Source organism: Primulina tabacum, chromosome 1, assembly GCF_025594145.1.
Source record: "Primulina tabacum isolate GXHZ01 chromosome 1, ASM2559414v2, whole genome shotgun sequence".
Lineage (NCBI taxonomy): Eukaryota > Viridiplantae > Streptophyta > Magnoliopsida > Lamiales > Gesneriaceae > Primulina > Primulina tabacum.
The window spans coordinates 13,439,095-13,457,554 of record NC_134550.1 but is presented as its reverse complement, the minus strand read 5'-3'; the positions used below and the strand labels follow the sequence as shown (position 1 = coordinate 13,457,554).

At 36.8% G+C, this 18,460-nt stretch overlaps 1 protein-coding gene across 1 annotated transcript; it reads left to right on the top strand.

Annotated features, from left to right (window-relative positions):
- Positions 1–1,713: 1,713 nt before the first annotated feature.
- Positions 1,714–12,857, top strand: LOC142541990 (zinc finger CCCH domain-containing protein 19-like). Its single transcript, XM_075648438.1, has 10 exons — positions 1,714–3,419; positions 3,548–3,627; positions 5,172–5,356; positions 7,331–8,255; positions 8,455–8,582; positions 8,892–8,951; positions 9,027–9,077; positions 10,258–10,328; positions 10,834–10,988; positions 11,073–12,857. The coding sequence occupies exons 1-10, from the start codon at positions 1,885–1,887 to the stop codon at positions 12,608–12,610; spliced, it is 4,728 nt and encodes a 1,575-aa protein (XP_075504553.1). The 5' UTR covers positions 1,714–1,884; the 3' UTR covers positions 12,611–12,857.
- The last annotated feature ends 5,603 nt before the right edge of the window (positions 12,858–18,460 follow it).

Genomic DNA, 18,460 nt, shown 5'->3' with positions numbered 1-18,460 from the left:
GGAGAACTCCTTCTCTAACGTACATCTCATACTCTGGCCAGAGATTCCATGCATTATTATTACATTAGATCACATAGGATATCCACACCCGTAGGTGAGCGGTGAATCCCCGACTACAATGCACTGGCTCCTATATGTGTCGCAATTGTACCCAACGTCGCCACCTGATGACTCTCCTGGAGCCGGTAAACGAGTCAAAGCACAGCTCTAGCATATAGAGCAGCAGTGTTGTCCCGGGTCGTAAGGACTAATGGTGTACAATCATAACCACGGACTTATCCTCTCGATGAATGATAACCACTTGGAAAGTCCGATGGAGGGTTGTTCGGTATAATCATCATATGACTACCCATCTGCATGTTTGGACATCTCCATGCCCTTACCAAGAAACACAGTACACAACATCACATATGCTAGTCTCGAGCTCAAGCGGCCTTTATCCCTGTTTTAGGTGGCTGAATCGACTAGGAACGAATTTAGAATATGCGGTGTTTACAAATGGGTTTCAACATCGAATTACAATTCATTTGTATTAAAACATAATCAAGGACTTTATCTATGCTGTTTGCATGGGTATACAGATAAAGTATAACAAGACCATAAAAAGTTAAATTATATTAAAATAAAGATTGTTTATTACAACTGAAGTCAATAAAATCCCTAGCCAACCGTTGGCTTGCAGGGCATCTACTCTAACATGAAGTGCTTAACAAATTCATTCTTCTTATTCTCTGATAGATGTATCTTCTCTGAAGATCTTCGCTATTCCGAGTAATTAGATTTCTGTATACTTTGGTGATTGATCTTTCCTGCTCCGTTGAACTCTTGAGATTTTTATGATATGATCAACTGTACTCTGATCTAGTAACGTCGTTTCTTGTCCGAATAATTATATGGTTTTTAGCTCTTCTTATGTTAGCTCGTCATATCTGATCTAATCCAATTGACTCTTAAGGTTTTCTTAACTTGTCTTATATTTGACAGCTATTATATTGAGTTTGTCCATATTGTTACGATGTTTGTTTTAACGATTCCCGCTGCTCTTAAACTACATAGTTTTTGGATTAGTTTTCTGTTTGTGCCTGATTCCCGCATTTACTACTATGCCCAAGAAAACTGGAATCAAGTATTTAAATATACGAAGATACAATACTAATCTTATTATATAATTAAATTAAAATTAGATTTTATAATACTGACCATGTTTTTTCTTGGAAACTTGAGCATAAACCTAAACCATATTTGAAAATCGAAATTTGAGGTTCTTAAAAATAAGAGATCATAAGGTTTATTCCATTATATATGTAGAGACACTACCCCCATGATAGAATCCGTCTTACAAAATACGATCCGTGAGACCGTCGCACACAAGTTTTTGCCGATTAAAAATAGTTCAAACGTAACAAAATTTTATTCAAATGGTCTAATCATAGTTACACATTTTATTGAAACCAAAATCGTCGAATTCAAAACCGTGAACTTCAACTTTACAAGCGCAGTCAAACTCCAATCGTTGTAGCACTAGTTAGCACTCGAGAGATTATTTGAACAATTGATGAATTGAATTCATGTTATTCTAACAAAAAATAAAAAAATAAAATAAAGTCAACCCGTTTCACAAAGAAGCCCAATGGGCTTTACATTCTCTTTATCCCAGGACCAATTCAATTGTAATAGGGGCCAATTCGAATTTCCTTTAACCAGAAAGACAACCCTAGTTTTTATCGAATCCATCTGTTTCTCTTCTTTTCTATTAAACTAAACATACATGGCTAGCCAGGCCATTCGGAACCAGGGTTAGGTTTTTGTGAAGGAAGTGGAAATCACACTCGCGCTGAGTATGAGGAGACTGAATTGAACGTGATTAAACCCCGCGAATCGGAAATGGAAGAGGAAGATCTGGGAATTGAAGAAACCGAGATTGGAGGAAGAAAATATCTTTTTCCTGTATTAGGTGGATTGAATGTGAATGTTGGCGGAGAAACCACTGAAATGAAGTTTTTAGAGGAGGTGGCAGAAGGACAGGTTGTTTCGGAGAATCATGTGACGGCAGAGTCGGAAATCATGGAGGTGGCCGTAACGGTAGCGGAGGTGGACGGACCACATGTGGTTGGGGAACACGTGCTAGAAATAAAAGCAGACCAAGTATGTGAGCGAGTGGATGCTGTTAACGTGGGAAAGGATGTAACTGGTGCAGGGGATGCGCTACTGTTTTCTGAGTGGCAGGTGGAGGCGGGAGGGGATGAAATTTCGGTGGACCAACGAGTTGGAGAGGAAGAAGTTATGTTCCTAATGCCCTCTGTTGATTCCAAGGTGGAACCCGTTGTTGTTGACGTAACTGAAACTGTTTCGTGTCCCGAGTCCCGGACATTTGGGGACGGCAATGATTTTCTAGAAGACAGGGAGGGGATGGAACCATGGAATGATAAATCAGGAAAGGAGTTGGAGGGGAAGATGAGTGAAGAGAAGTTTAAAGAACCGGGACTAGCAGAGGTGGACAGTCTGACATTAGAAAACGAATCAGATTTAATGATGGCAGATGATGCAAATCATGTGGAGAAGATTGAATTAGCTGCTAATTATTTGGCGGTTCAGACAGTGGAAAAATTTTCTGATGTTGAAGTGGAAAAGGTTAGCTCTTTGATCACTGAGGAGACGCCCATCGCAGATTTTAAAAATGGTATGGAGCTAATAACTGAGGTGAACCCCAATATTGTTAATTCCGGAGAAAATGTACAGGTTCATCAACTAGGTGATATGGAATATGCTGGTGTTGATGCTAGAGATGAGCTTGCCAAGAGTAAACAGTTAACTGCTGAGGAGGATATGATGCACGATACGAAGATGGTGGAATTTGAGAACACGAGTGTGGAAGTTGAAAATGATTTCAAGTTAGATGAGCATGCCACTGTGGTGGAAAATAGGGATGACGCAATAGTACATGAGGATCTTGTTGCAGGAAACTGTAGAATTGAAACAGTGGAGGAATTGGATTCAGACATGACTAGGAGTGATGTAGCTGAGGTTCGTATGGAAGATGCTGAAGTAAAAACAGGGACAGCAGTGGATGTGATGGCTGACGAAACTCCACGCGAAGACACAAAGTTTGAGACAAAGATAACTAGTAGCTCCACGGGTGATCCTCGTGAGGGGATGAATGATTCGTCAGCTGGAATACTAGATGAAAACAATGATACACCTACGGCCGAGGAGATGAGAACTCAAGACACTGAAATGGAGACAGAAACAGACATGGTTGAATCCGGGAAAGAATTCGGAGGCAAGCGGAAGAGAGGAAAGGTTTCTAAAAGTCCTTCGAATGCTAAATACACAGGAAAGGCCTCATCTAGGAAGATAACTGAAGAAGACGTTTGCTTCATTTGCTTTGATGGTGGGGAGCTCGTGTTGTGTGATCGGAGGTAAGTTTTAGAGGTGTGGGATTGAATTTCTCAATTTTGTCCAAGAAAGAGTTCCTTTATTTTTATTTAGTTTTTGACGACTGTTTCTAATTTTTCTCATCCATTACATTTCTTCCATTGTTTCTCAGAGGTTGCCCAAAGGCATATCATCCAACCTGTGTTAATCGAGATGAAGCTTTTTTCAGGGCAAAGGGTCGATGGAACTGTGGTATGTTTTTCTTTACCTCACCTCAAATTTCATGCACAAATTGATGATAGTCGATTCTTTTTAATGATGCTTTAAGGATTATAATTACTTTTTATCTACGAAACTAACCCTTAATAGTAGTGTTAGCTTCAGATTCCATGCTAGTGGGGTTGCATGTCGAATGTGTTAAGACTATCATAAGTATTATAGAGGTTCAATTCTGGTCCCACTTTCATGCGATTGACATGCAGAGGGAATTAGTTTTAGTGTCATTTTCACTTTATCTGACAGACAATCTACCCCTTTTTCCCCATATCTGCCCAGACAGAATAAATCCTTTAAATCAGTCTATTTTTTCCCATTTTTAAGTCGCTCAGATCCTTTGACTGAACTCTTTGGAGTACATCCCATAAATACTGATATATATACACACACACACACAGCAGCCCCATTGGTTATGTAGCAAGTTGACTTGGTTTTATCTAGATTAGAGCTTAAATAAAAAATCTGTTATATTTACATTGTTGACTGATGCTTAAGTGGGTTACTTTCGCAGCTACTATCAACTGGTAGATATGGTGATAAGACAGACCCTGGGAATGGGGAGATTTGGGGATGTCTATGTGAGAATTGTGATATGTTGCACTGACGAGAACTGTTCGTTATATATTGCCTTGCAAGTGTTTGGATCGTTCCTGAATACACTTCAACAAGTATGAGATCGATGCACTAAGGATTTAATTTTAAGCTTTGCACCGTCGTCAAAGCTTTCTAATCCAGCAGCACGGAATTGATATCGACTATAGCGGAATTTTATGCACAAAAGTACCACAACTGAACGTGCTAATATAATTCACCAGCAAGTAAATTTAAAAACTTAACTAAGATAAATATATCTTGGGTTTAAAATTCACCTTTGCTACTTTACTTCTAACATCAAGGATGCCCAATATCGTTTGCATCCCAGGTTTTTGTCACGTAATAATATGGTGAGAAAGAAAAGGATGCTTTCGCTATATGGAAATGAAATATACATGTTAAATTCACCTCTTAAATTGTCTACGTGCAGTAAGTTTTCGAACATAATTTAAACGTTGAACTGATAATAAAATTAATATACAACTTGAGTAACTCTGCAATGGAGTGATCTCTATGAAATTGCTATTTTCAAAAATAACAATCCTGTGTCTACAGTTAAAGGTCTTAATCCACAAAAGGTTGACTTAGGACGAACCATGCAACAAACCACCTGTCCCACTGGTCGCTGTTTGTTCATGTAAGACTATAAAGCGTGAGATAGGAGCATGTTTCTTGGTTTATGTGCCCTTTGCTATATGCAGTTTAGGTGGACCGTACTCAAAATATGATTCTAAATATTTCTCCGTGTATGCTCTTTATATTCAATTTGAGTCCAAGAGATGCCTTAGTTTGTCTTTTTTATGCCTCTTCTGACGGTCTCAATGGTTGTGTTGTGGGTTGTATTCTGTAACTTATGTTTATTTTAATCTGAATCTATATGGTGTTTCCACTCTAATATAACACTTTTGTGCTTTTCTTTTTTTCAGGCTGGCATATGTGTAGCATTTGCGAGAAGAATGCCCTCTTTATGTGCTATACATGTACATTCTCCTTGTGCAAGAAATGTAGTAAAGATGCGGTTATCCTGTGTGTCAGAGGAAATAAAGGTTTCTGTGAGACCTGCATGAAAACTGTCATGCTAATTGAGAACAATGAACAAGGAAGCAATGATGTACGTCCTTTCTCTCCCTCTCTGCTAATGCTTTGGTTCGTATGATATGTTAGTTTCAAGTATGACAGGTTACTAGTGGCATTTGTTTTCCAAAGTTGGATATTGATCTTATGTTGTTTAACTAGTTGTGCACGGTAACCTTTGCGTTTCATGACATTAACATACAGCTGGACTGCCTTTTATTAGACGTCTTACGGTCTGAGTTTTCTATCATCCTTAGTTTCAGTTGGTTGTTCCCGCTCATCGTTGGTATGTGCTTGGGACCTATTGACACTGATAAAATTTCTGTGAAATATTATATGAGTTATCTCTTTGTTGTTCCAGTGTATTCATCTTTGAACTGGAAGATGATTCACAAGCTGATCTGTAAATCTGAAGATTCTATTATTTTGACTTTATGGTTGATTTTACCTTATTTTTTTGCAGCTATAACTTTTTTGCTTGCAGTTATATTTTTCACCTGCCTGATTGATTGGAATTTTTGTTTCCATTTGCCAGACATCCAAATTTGGGCATAATTAAACTTAAGGGAGACAGACATGTTTACTTTTTTATTTTTTTTGGGTCAGCCAAATATGAGCATATGATTGTTGTACACAATCCCCAAGGATCTGGAAGATTGTTTTATTTTGAACTAGACTAACTAGTCATTTAACTGGGGTATGTTAAATGGGTGTTTTATATTTGAGATTGAGCTGGAGTGCTGGACCATATTATTATCATTATTTATGTATAGCTTAATTTAAACATGTCATAGTTTTTTAAACGAGGCGAATGCGATACATCACTTACAATTGATCCTAAACGATGAGAACTCGGTTATGTTAGATTTATTTATGTTTGCGTTTGAGCATTGGCTTCTCACTTCCTTTGTTTTGATGTCAGATTTTAGTCCTTATGTAGCACCTTTATTTCAGTTTCTAGATAAAGCGTACCTTAAATAATAAGGTCCATTTCCTATCCCTGAACCATTGTAATCTATGTTTGGACATTAGTCTGGTTGTTTTATTATGGTCCTTCTTGACTGATACTAATGGAATTGGTATTCCAAAGTTGAATATTGATCTTATGTTGTCTAAATAGTTGTGCACGGTTAACGTTTTCTTTTCATGACATTAACATACATCTGGACTACCTTTTATTAGCATTTCTTAGTTTTATATCATCTGCAGTTTCAGTTGTTTGTTCCCTCTGATCCATGGTATGTTCTTGGGACCTGTTGACACTGATAAAATTTGTGTGAAATATTTTATGAGTTCTCTTTGTTGTCCCATTGTATTCATCTTTGAACTGGAAGATGAATCACACAAGCTGGTCTGTAAATCTGAAGATTCTATTATTTTGAGGTTATGGTTTTGATTTTACCTTATTTTTTTGCAGCTATAGTTTTTTTCCTTGCAGTTGTATTTTTCACCTGCCTGATTGATTAGAATTTTTTGTTTCCATTTGCCAGACATCCAAATTTGGGCATAATTAAACTTCAGGGAGACAGACATGTTTGCTTTTTTTTTTTGGGTCAGTCAAATTTGAGCATATGATTGTTGTACACAATCCCCAAGGATCTGTAGGATTGTCTTATTTTGGATTAGACTAATTAGTCATTTAACTGGGGTATGTTAAATGGGTGTTTTATATTTGAGCTGCAGTGATGGACCATGTTATTATCATTATTTATGTGTAGGTTAATTTAAACATGTCAATAGTTTTTTAACCGAGGCAGTACATCACTTACAGTTGATCCTAAACGATGAGAACTCGGTTATGTTAGATTTATTTATGGTTTGCGTTTGAGCATTGGCTTCTCACTTCCTTTTGGTTTGATGTCAGATTTTAGTCCTTGTGTAGCATTTTTGTTCAATTTCTAGATAAAGTGTACCTTAAATAATAAGGTCCATTTCCTATCCCTGAAACAATGTAATCTATGTTTGAACATTAGTCTGATTGTTTTATTGTGGTCCTTCTTAACTGATACAGGCTCTAACAAGTTTCGATGATAAAGGTAGCTGGGAGTATCTCTTCAAGGATTACTATACCGAATTGAAATCTAAGCTGTCACTTTCGTCTGTTGAGGTCGCAGAGGCTAAAAACCCGTGGAAGGGAAAGGATACGTTTTCTGGTCCCAGTAAACAAGAATCATTAGATAGCCAGGCTGATGACATTGATGAAGGATCTGGTTCAGAAGAGTCTGTTGAGACTTTGAAAACTATCAATTCTAAAAGAAAAAAGAAAGGGAAAAAATCGAAATCCCTAGCCAAAGAAAAGGATTTGGTGAGTGCAGGTGTTGCAACTGGTGGCAAAGGGCTTGCATCATCAGCCAACTCTGGGTGGGCATCAAAAGAGCTACTTGAACTTGTTTCACACATGAAAAATGGTGACACATCTGTGCTCTCCCAGTTTGATGTACAAGGTCTTTTGCTCGAGTATATAAAAAGAAACAAACTACGTGATCCTCGCCGGAAAAGTCAAATTATATGTGATGCAAGACTTGAAGTTTTATTTGGGAAACCTCGAGTTGGGCATTTTGAAATGTTAAAACTTCTGGAATCTCATTTTCTTATTAGAGACGAGCAGAATGATGATGTTGAAGGAAGTATTGTTGACACCGAAAATAACCAGTTAGATATGGCGGGCAATACTGACCATCTGACCAAGGGTGTGAAAGATAGGAAACACAAAACACGCAAAAAAGGTGGTCTTCGGGAGCCACAGTCTAATCTTGATGATTATGCAGCTATTGACATGCACAACATTAGCTTAATTTACCTGCGAAGAAAATTGATGGAGGACTTGCTTGAGGATGTGGAGAAGTTTCATGATAAAGTCATTGGGATGTTTGTTCGGATAAGGATTTCTGGTAGTAGTCAAAAACAAGACCTGTATAGATTAGTACAAGTTGTAGGTAAGACCTTTCTATCTGTATGTTATCACTGTATGTAAGAACTCTCTCTTTATTATGTAACCACTGTATAGCTAGTATCGTTTCTAAGTTCTGTTGGAACTCTGGCTGTTTTCAGCACAGTAGCTATCAGCTCCTTAATTACATATGCACCTACTCCTCGAATAAAAACAGTAAAATTGAATTTGTGTTTCATCTTCAGGCACAAGCAAGGCAGCGGAACCATACAAAATTGGTAAAAAGTCCACCAACATTGTGTTGGAGATACTAAATCTAGACAAGACTGAAGTCACATCAATCGATACAATCTCAAATCAGGATTTCACTGAGGTGATTGCTTCTAACATAGAGCCTTCAATACCTCTTTTACGAGAAATTTCCGAACATTTTATATATACCACCCCCAAGTTTGTCCCCCACTCCCCCAATGTCTGATGTGATTTATCAAGGTACTTCAACGTGCAATATAGTAAAACTTAATTTTGAAATTATTGGATGTATTTGACATGCACCGGTCGGTCACTCTGTCCTATTGAAATTAAGCTATGATGTTATAGGCTATGTTCAGCTTTTCGAAATCTCAAGCTAACTCGGTTTTTGAAAGTCAATCACATATCCTTGATTTTTCAACTTTTACAGGAGGAATGCAAGCGTCTGCGCCAGAGTATCAAGTGTGGACTGATCAGTAGGCTGACTGTGGTAACTGTTTACATACCTCTAGAGTATTTCCCCCTTTTTTTCTCACAGTTGGATAACGACATTTCTGGTTTGCAGGGTGAAATTCTTGACAAGACCATGGAAATTCAGGAGGCCAGAGTTAATGATGTGTGTTTGTTTCCTGTTCTTTTGAAATTGTTCTGTTTATTGAAACTTAATGGATGTTAAAAAATGTATCTTTAAACCCTTATTTTTTCCTAAAATAATTGGGAGTAATGAAAGTTTTGGAACTCATGTAATGATGGAAATGCTGAGCGACTAGTTCTGGTCTTAATATTCTAACTGTATATTTACATGTTAGAGTAAAATCTAACATCTGCTGAAAATATGAGTTGCTTTTCTTCTTCTTGAAGATAAGAAAAAATGTGTTTCTGAGTAACTTTTTTAAAATACTTTACATATCGTGTAAAAACAGAAGCTGTTTTGATATAATATGTAAAATAAACTTATTAATTTGTTAAGCAGAAGCCAGAAGCCACATTTTTGGTGAAAATACTGTTTCAAGAATTATTTAAATCAACTTATGCATCCAAGCATTATAAACAGTTTTGAAAAAAGTGTTTTTAGTCTATTCTTCTGAACACTCTTATTCTGGAATATGTCCTGGTTTTGGTTCTTACTTTTTATTAGAGGAGGTTTTACCTTTTTATTCTAGATTTGCTACATATAACCCTCTGCTTGTACACCTAGAAAACTCTCTCTGGATTTTTTTTTTTGCTAAATTCTAGTTTAGGCAATTTGACCTGTTTGATTATTAATAAACCACCCCATCCTGTTTAGCTTCAAAACTATATTCAGTTCTGGTCTTCTGGGCAAAATCTAGGGGTTTGTTTCGTTAACAATTTTCAAAAGAAGGGGTTCGGTATTTGTAAGTCACTTGAGGGACGGGAAGAGGGTACTGCTTGAAGGAAATTACAGATAACTTGTTGGCGGCTGGGTATGACTTGCATCATATTTTTCCTGTTAGCGAGAATGGACTCTATAGGGAGAGTGGCATTGAGATGGAAAAATATGTCTTAATGAGAAGGGTAGAGTAGATACTGGCTCGAGGGCTGCATAATTTAAGTGTCTTTGGGTAGTTCTTCTTAAATTTGTTTATTAAACTACCAATTTAATTGTCAATTGACGTGGTACCCTTTCACTAATTTCCTTATACATTTATAATTACATGAAATCCTGAACTGAATATCTCCTGATTTGCTTATTTACTTTTCCCCTTGTGGATGAAGATTTCCATATGTAAGTCATTTTTATCTAGTAAAGCGTATTTCTTTGTGGTAACTTGCAGTGGCTGGAGTCAGAAACTTTGCGGCTCAGTCATCTTCGTGATCGAGCAAGTGATTTAGGACGTCGGAAAGAATATCCTTTTTTTGTTTTCCCTTCTTTTGATCAATTAAATAATTTAGCTTTCACTTGTCGCCTGTCATGTTAAGTATTAGGCCTGTAGAAATATGAATAAGTTTCTTGTGGTTATGGGATGCATGTGGCTATAAGATTACTGTGCTTGTGAGTTATTTAGACAAGTATATTCACAACCATGTGCAATTCCTGTATATCAACAAATACCCGGATGCAGAGCTAGAAAATAGATAGATGCACTCTGTTTGGGGTTTGTTTTTCATAGCATGGAGAAGGCAGAAATCATGTCTTTCTAAGAGATCATCTATCAATCCAAACTCTAAAACTTGTCATTTACTCCAACAATTAATTAGAGTGCTGTTGGGCAGATATTATTTACCTCCTAAGATTGTTATTATGATCTGGATATTTATTTATGCTGTTTATTCTCTCTTTATTCTAAGCATGTGGATTTCATATGCTATATATGACTGAAAGCGACAAGTTAGCCTTGACTTGTTTCCACGCTCAGAGAGTGTGTGGAAAAGTTACAAGTTTTGAAGACCCCTGAAGAGCGTCGTCGCAAACTGAAGGAAATTGCTGAAATACATGCCGATCCGAAGATGGATCCAAGTTATGAATCTGATGAAAATGACCATGAAGCTGAAGACAGTAGACGAGGTTTTCTTCCTTTCCATATCTGTGGTGTGAATACTGTAACCTGTGTAGTCCTAACTGTTTCCGAAAATGATTTGTTGTATACAGATAATTTCCTGAGATCTAGAGGTTCCAGTTTTATCAGGAGAGAAAGGGGCCTAATCTCACCTGGAAGCGACTCTTCTGCAAGGGGTGGTGCAGGAAAAGTTTCAACCAAGAACAGGGAATTGAGTAGAAACTTGTCCGGTAATAATTTTTCTGGTAATGCTACTCATAGTGGTGAGATGGTAAATGAAATTTCTCGAAATTTGGAAGGCCGAAAAGATGCACAAGATTTCAAATATTTGGAGAACCTGAATTATAATTCTGATTCTGCCGACAGAGGTAAGCGCAATGTGTCCCGAAGTGAATCACTGACTGGTGTTTCATCAGTAACCTCAGATGCATCTCTCCAAGTTAGGATTGCAGAAACTTCAACTATGATAAATGAAACAGAAAAGATGTGGCATTATCAAGATCCTTCTGGAAAAGTTCAAGGGCCCTTTTCTATGGTGCAATTACGTAAATGGAGCAACACAGGTTACTTTCCTACTGATCTGAAGATCTGGAAAACTGCTGACAAGCAAGAAGACTCCATACTTATGGCTGATGCACTGGAAGGTAAGTTCAAGAAAGAGAAACCAATTGTTGACAATATTTTTCCATCAGCTAATACCCTCCATAGTCTACCCATCTCGGCCAACCATTTTGATCAGGCTTCTGGAACATCCTTACTCCATCTTAAGAATAGAACTAGTGTTGATCAAAGTTCAGTGTCAAGCACGAAATTGTCTTCTGAAAAATGGATTGGAAATGATATAACCAACTTACCATCTCCTACTCCTAAGCAAAGTAATGTGGGGTGGACCGGAGGAGAAGGTGGTGGTCTCGTCAATTATAATCCATCGCGTAGTGTTGAGAGAACTAATATTGGGACTCTTTCTGTCGCTGACGCATCGGTTTTGAATGCTATTATCCAGTCTAGCACCGCTTTTAGCCCGACACCTAATTCACAACAAGGATTTCAGGTGGGTCCGGCAAATTCTTTGGGTTTTCAGTCGACCACAAGTGAACCACATGCAATACAGATGCATGGCCATCAGTCGACCATGGTCCACCAAGTTGTCAGTCAAAGTCCTTTAACTGATACTCAGGTTATGGGTGGCTCTGCTCAGCCTCAGCCTCAGCCTCAGCCTCAGCCTCAGCCTCCTAATTATGGTTGGGTTGCTCCGAACGTGCAGAATTATGCAGCAAATTTCTCAAATTTAAATACCAATGCCGCAGCTCAACCTGAATATCAGAGACCAGCTCAAAGTATTCAACCAAACATATATTCTACTGCCGTATCCGATGCTACTAACACTGGCTGGGGTACTCCACATGCGAACGCTAGCATGGGATGCGGGAATCCAGCACCGGCAAACTCAAATACGTACATGGGACCACCTATCCAACCCACAGTCAACACAAATTCTGGCTGGCTTGCTCCCACTGGAAATGCAGGGGCTAATGTTCCAGGACAGGTGCAGGCTCTGGGCCCCAGTTGGGTAGCTGCCGGCAGTTCAAGGTTCAATACCTGGGAATGGGTGGGGCCCACCAAGTGCTAATCCGGGTGCTCCCGCTCCTGTTCAAGGGTTCATGCAAGGAAATACAAACCAAGGATGGGGCGCTGCACCACAAGGGAACCAGGGTTTGTGGGTGGGCCAACAGAACTACGGCGGTAATCAGTTCTCGGGACATCATAATGATCAGGGTCGAGATCCTTGGTTTTGTTGGTGGAAGACCTTGGAACAGGCAGTCTTCGTTCGGCGGTGGAGGCTCCAGAGGTTCTTCTAATAGGCGAGACACTATGTGTCCATATTACACAAATGGCTATTGTAGGAAGGGAGCACATTGTGATTTTCGGCATAACTAACTTAAAAACATTCATAGACTTCGGGTAGTTTATGATTTTGTATAGTCATTTCATGTTAAATTAAAGTTATAGACTAACTTTTAGCACAAACCGACCAATCGGGCTTGTTAGAGACTGGAACCCTTGTGCAGTGTGGAATACTATTTTATGCTATGCAACTTTTTTTTTTTTTTTTTTTTTTTTGGGGTTCCAGAAGATGGCATTTTTTGTCCCATTTTGTGAAACCATATTTGAGGTGGCCGGTTAAAGTTCAAGCTGCTAATCAAAGTAGCGGATTTCTTATATTTTTTTGGTCCCATTTTGTGAAACCACAGCATGTTTTTTTTTAAAAGAAAAAAATCAGAATTCGCTGATAAGGTTGGCGGATTCTGAATTTTTATTTTTATTTTTTGTTTTTTTTTTGGCTTTGCTGGAGTATACATCTTTGATTTAGAATTTTTATCAAATTGGTTAGTAAATTTTTGGTGAATCTTTACTTTTTATTTTTTTAGATTGTGCTTGGATTTAAGTATTTGGATTTGAGAGATGAATCCAAATCAATAATAAATCTCTTGTTTGGATGGAAAAAGAATTTCCAAGTTGATTTTAAATCCATTAAGCAAAAATTTAAAAAATTTCAAATAACAGAATAATCTACTATATTATTTTTTTTATATATTTTTAAATTAAAACTAGTATCATGATTACAAAATAACCAATATACAATTTTACATTTTATTTATTTTATTTGAATATATATAAATAAATGTTAAACAAATATTAATATTTTTTCTTTTAAAAAATACATCTTATTATAATATTAAATTTCATTAGATAAAAATATCGTGTCCATCAAACACCAAATATTCAACAAATATATTTTGAAATTAAAATAAATATTATGATAGCAAAGTAACCATATCCAAAAGCAAACATATAAAACATCCTCATAAGCTAAAAATTATAGAATAGTCACGAGTTGTTACACCAAAACATCAACAAAGAAACATTTGATATTTGGCTTTTTAGTTTGCAAACAACATTCCGAAATATTCATGAGTTAATGAGAAAATACACTGATTTTCTTTTCTCCTCATCTGGAAGTGCTTCTAATAATTTAAAATTTTCAATATCGTCGTTCATCAAGTTTTGGATTGCCTTGAATCTTTCCGGTGTCCGTAATCCAATTATGCTAGAGACAACCTCATTTAATTCAATACTGTTTAGTCTTTCTTCATTTTTGTCGTTTGCCACTAACTCTTGAAAAGATGTGACGATCATGCCAACAACCTCAACCAAATCATTTCCTTTTTGCTTTATTCCTTTTAGACATGGAAACAAGTCTGAATGTCTATCGTTCATGGGTGGAGTTTACCTCAGTTTCTTCGTTATCATCTTCATGACCGTCATCTTTACATCTCATTATTAGGGAAGTGCTTTCATTTACCTTCAAAGAAATTTCAAGGTTAGAATATTCATTACCAAGATATGGAAGTTAAATATTCAGGATGACAACGGCTAGTTTGTTCTCCTTAGTCTAGTTATTGCCATCACAGAGCTGAGTCAGCTTCTCCCAATTTTTTTAGTGGTGAAATAAGTTTTGATTTTGCTAAACATATTTTTATCTAAAGTTTCTTAAAGGAAATCCTTGGCCACGTTGTCAAGGTTGTCCTTCTTCTTGTCCTCAATTGTCCACTCAGATCAGTGCTTCTCCACCATCTATGGATCACGACCAGATACTGCAACTGTTGGATTTGATATTAAAATCTTCATTGAAGCGTTTGTGATGAAATACCACATGTCATCATCTTGAGCTATTAAATGTTCATGCATTCGGATTTTTCAATTATCATAATATTCTTTTGAAAACATGTGAGTTTTGTTAAACGATGCCATTTGAAAGTGTAGTTATAAGAACTCAAGAAAAACCTGCTCTGATGACACCTGTTGAGTTCGGCTTAGAGTTTATAGATGATGAATAAACACTTTAAAAATTCTTTAAACTTTAATTGAACTGTTAAAACTCTTTAAAAATTCTTTGAACTTTAACTGTTCTTAACAGTTTTTAAGCTGTTAAGAACTATTTTTGAACGACTAGTTTTACTGAACCACTATAAAATAGAGTAAGTGTGGAAATGGTCCGGTTTGCTAGCGATAAATAAACGGTTAGCAGTTTAACAATAAACAGTCTAAAACCTGCATGTGAAGAAGTGTAAAGTGCGTAACTAAATGATACAAGATTTTTATGGATGTTCGAAGATAAACTCTTACATAATTCATTCTTTCACTTAGGAAGATTTTCACTAAAAGACTTTTGTTTTACAACGTTTTATAATATCATACTTCAGTTATGACTTATCACAATGTCTAAACTGAAACTTTTAGCGATCAATTAAAAAGGCCTGATGTTTAAAAATCATCGGCTCACCATACAACATAATAAATAACAACGACACAATTGTCAGCTTTGTAACGGCTTGACTTGGTTGAGATAGCATAGGATGATCCTTGAAGATCTGAATCAATCTTATAAATTGTGCTTTGGTTAAGTAGTCTGAAATATATAATGTTAATTCTGCCCAAACGATATTAAAATATACAGATTATAGGAATTTTTAAATTAACGATTGGAAAAACTTGATTGTTCATAGTTTTGATGTGCTTTTTTTGAATGTTCTACATATTTATATTTGAAAATCTCCAACAGTCGGATTTTCTTTTCAAAGATCATCTGTATCGTTTCTCGACAATACGGACAAGTCATTTTCAATCGTCACACATATCATGAAATTTTCTTTAATGTTCTTTTTGCTATTGCAACTTTAAATCCATGCTATTTGAAAAACTGACAGACCGTAGACCAAATAAGTCACTTTTTGTCACTTCCGGGGTTGGTAAGATATTTTGTAATCTTTTCATTTCCAGCATTCGTCTAAACGGCCTAACTTGCAATATCCTCCTTGAAATTCTCAAAATTATTCGTTTGTAATGCAGTTGGAATGTGACGTTTGAATCTTTGCACTACATTTAATTTTCGGACCGATCAATTTTGTCAGATGATCTCTTGCAGCTGGAGTTCAATAAATACAACTGAAACGTCTACTCGTTTTAAAAATGCGAATTTTTTTTATATCTCACAATTGCAAAATAACATTCAAAATGATCGTATTTATTTGGCAATAAAAACATCACAATTAAAAATAACCAACGTCGAGTGTAAACGTAAATGAGTAAAAAAAATCGTAAAATCTTCAACGTATATAAAATGTTTAACTCCTCTCCAAACTCATAACTCAAGGTGCGGAAAAACATGCGGTCCTCGGGTTATGTCACCGCACCAGGGCTGCCTACTCAGAGTTCAGCACCTCCTATCTCCTGCTCAAAATGCTCACCTGCATCACATACGCCTAGTGAGTCTAAAGACTCAACACACCTTGTACCAGTAATAACGAATACATATACAGGCACACAGTAGTGAAAAATATCATACTCAACATAATTTTCATGAACATAAACGTATCGTGTAAAATCATATCATCTCATGTCATCATAAACATATACATTTTCTTTTAATTGAATTCAGTTCATTAGTTGTGACTTTCGTATCAGCTCTATCGATGGATCCATCTACGCATAACCACAGTACCGGGCGGCGAGCATGGTTCGCCGGAACGGCCGTTACGCGGCCGGAACGGGAATGGTGACCGCCGTTCCAAAGTTCCAGGGCAAATCGGTTATTGTTTTGTAGCGCTGTTCTTCGACGTTTTATCGGCGATTTAACGGCGAAGCGAAACGGAACGGCCGAGCGGAACGGTTTGGTGTTTAAAAAATATGGTTATGAGATATTCATGGTTCATTACGGTAAGATATGGTAATGATTATTGTAGATGGTTATTATTTATGGTTATGTTTATTGGAATGGTAATAGAATGATTATGTTATTGGTATTATATTTCATAGTTGTTGATAATTATGGAAATGAATATGTAGAATAGAAAGTTGATCTTGAGCCAAATAGGAAATGGAAGTGCAGAAACGGTATGAAAAATGTGGCAGTAGTTGTGGTTTTTAGTATAATAACTTGTATATTGATCCAATTGTTGTGAGGCCACTTCCATTAGAAAGATAAGATATAAGGCTATAATTTTCATGTTTTGTTAGATCATTTGATTTTTCAACATCTGGTACACATTGAATTAGACATCGTGGATTTGATTATGGGTCGTCTCAATATATTGGTGATAGATACAATGAATCTTCATCATCTATATGGCAGGGTGTTGGACGTCATGGTCCCGAGTATAGATCTTCAAGTACAGCTGATAGTTTTACTGTGTATCGTGGATTCGTATACTATAATCGTCGTGACGAAACACTATTACAAAATTAGTCATCACATTCTAATGATCTTTCATCATCTCAATCTAATCAATATCTCTATGGACAATCACGTCAATATCCAAATGTTCAAAATCAATTTAATCTACGAGATAGTGATGAAGAATATAACAATGATTTCGCTCCTCCGCGTCACTCTTCATGGTATTAGCTTTGGTATGTTATAATTTTTAGTGTGTATTTCTTATTGTGTTATTATTGTAAAATAGTTTTGTATTGATATATTAATTTGTAATAACTTCATATATTTTATTTTTTAGTATGATGTAATTTATATTTAATTTTTTTTACCAATTTTTTGAATTTATTGATTTTTTTATACAACCGTTCCGCAACATAACATTGGAACTGGAATGGTAGTTGACATTCCAAGCACCGCAACCGCGAACCATGGCGGTGAGAGACATCAGCGACAGCATTACCCGTCCACTGAGCCCGGGCCTCAGCTCATCATATCTTATATCATCGTGTACATATATATCGTCAGTCACAACCAAATCTCATCCTTCAACAATAATATCATATAATCACTTAATAAAAACATGCATATGCGTAATTTTTCCTTTAAACCAATCATGCCACATATTTATCATAATTGCTTAAAAATCGTAAACATAATGCATAAAAATTTAAAATATCATAAAATTGTTCTCAGAGCCATGCCAGGACAAAAATCTCACCCGGGTGCAAAATGACCATTTTGCCCCTGGAAATCCAAAAAATTATTGTTTCAACCTTGGACCTCTAAAATTGACCCGAAGCTTACCAAACTCCCTAAAATGTCCCAATTTTTTTAAAAAACATTCCTAGACGTAAACTTGAGCCAAAAATCACCAAAACTCAGACCCTTAGCTTTCGAATAAATCCCTGAAGGGCTGCTGGAAATTTCGGCACTTTCCTATTCTACATTTCCTAAATGCACTACTTGCCAAGTTTCGCTCCTAGCCCAAACACCGATGGTTCCAGCCACGGTTCGAGCCCTCCTAGATCACCCTAAGACTCTCCTGGACCTACTGCACCCACGCCATCAGCCCCATGCATCAGCAGAAGCGCACCCGACCGCTACACTCCTCACAACGCCAACCGAACCCAAATCGTTCAAGACTCCCCTCGCGGCTTCTAGGACGAGATCAGCAGATTTTGTGCATTTACAGACCATGGTTCA

What these genes read in the sequence shown, in the direction of transcription:
- LOC142541990 (XM_075648438.1), top strand. Translation starts at nt 1,885, where the DNA reads ATGGAAGAGGAAGATCTGGGAATTGAAGAAACCGAGATTGGAGGAAGA. An exon ending in CAAATCAGGATTTCACTGAG is followed by an intron (nt 8,583 to 8,891) that starts GTGATTGCTTCT and finishes CAACTTTTACAG; the next exon opens with GAGGAATGCAAGCGTCTGCG. An exon ending in GATTTAGGACGTCGGAAAGA is followed by an intron (nt 10,329 to 10,833) that starts ATATCCTTTTTT and finishes ACTTGTTTCCAC; the next exon opens with GCTCAGAGAGTGTGTGGAAA.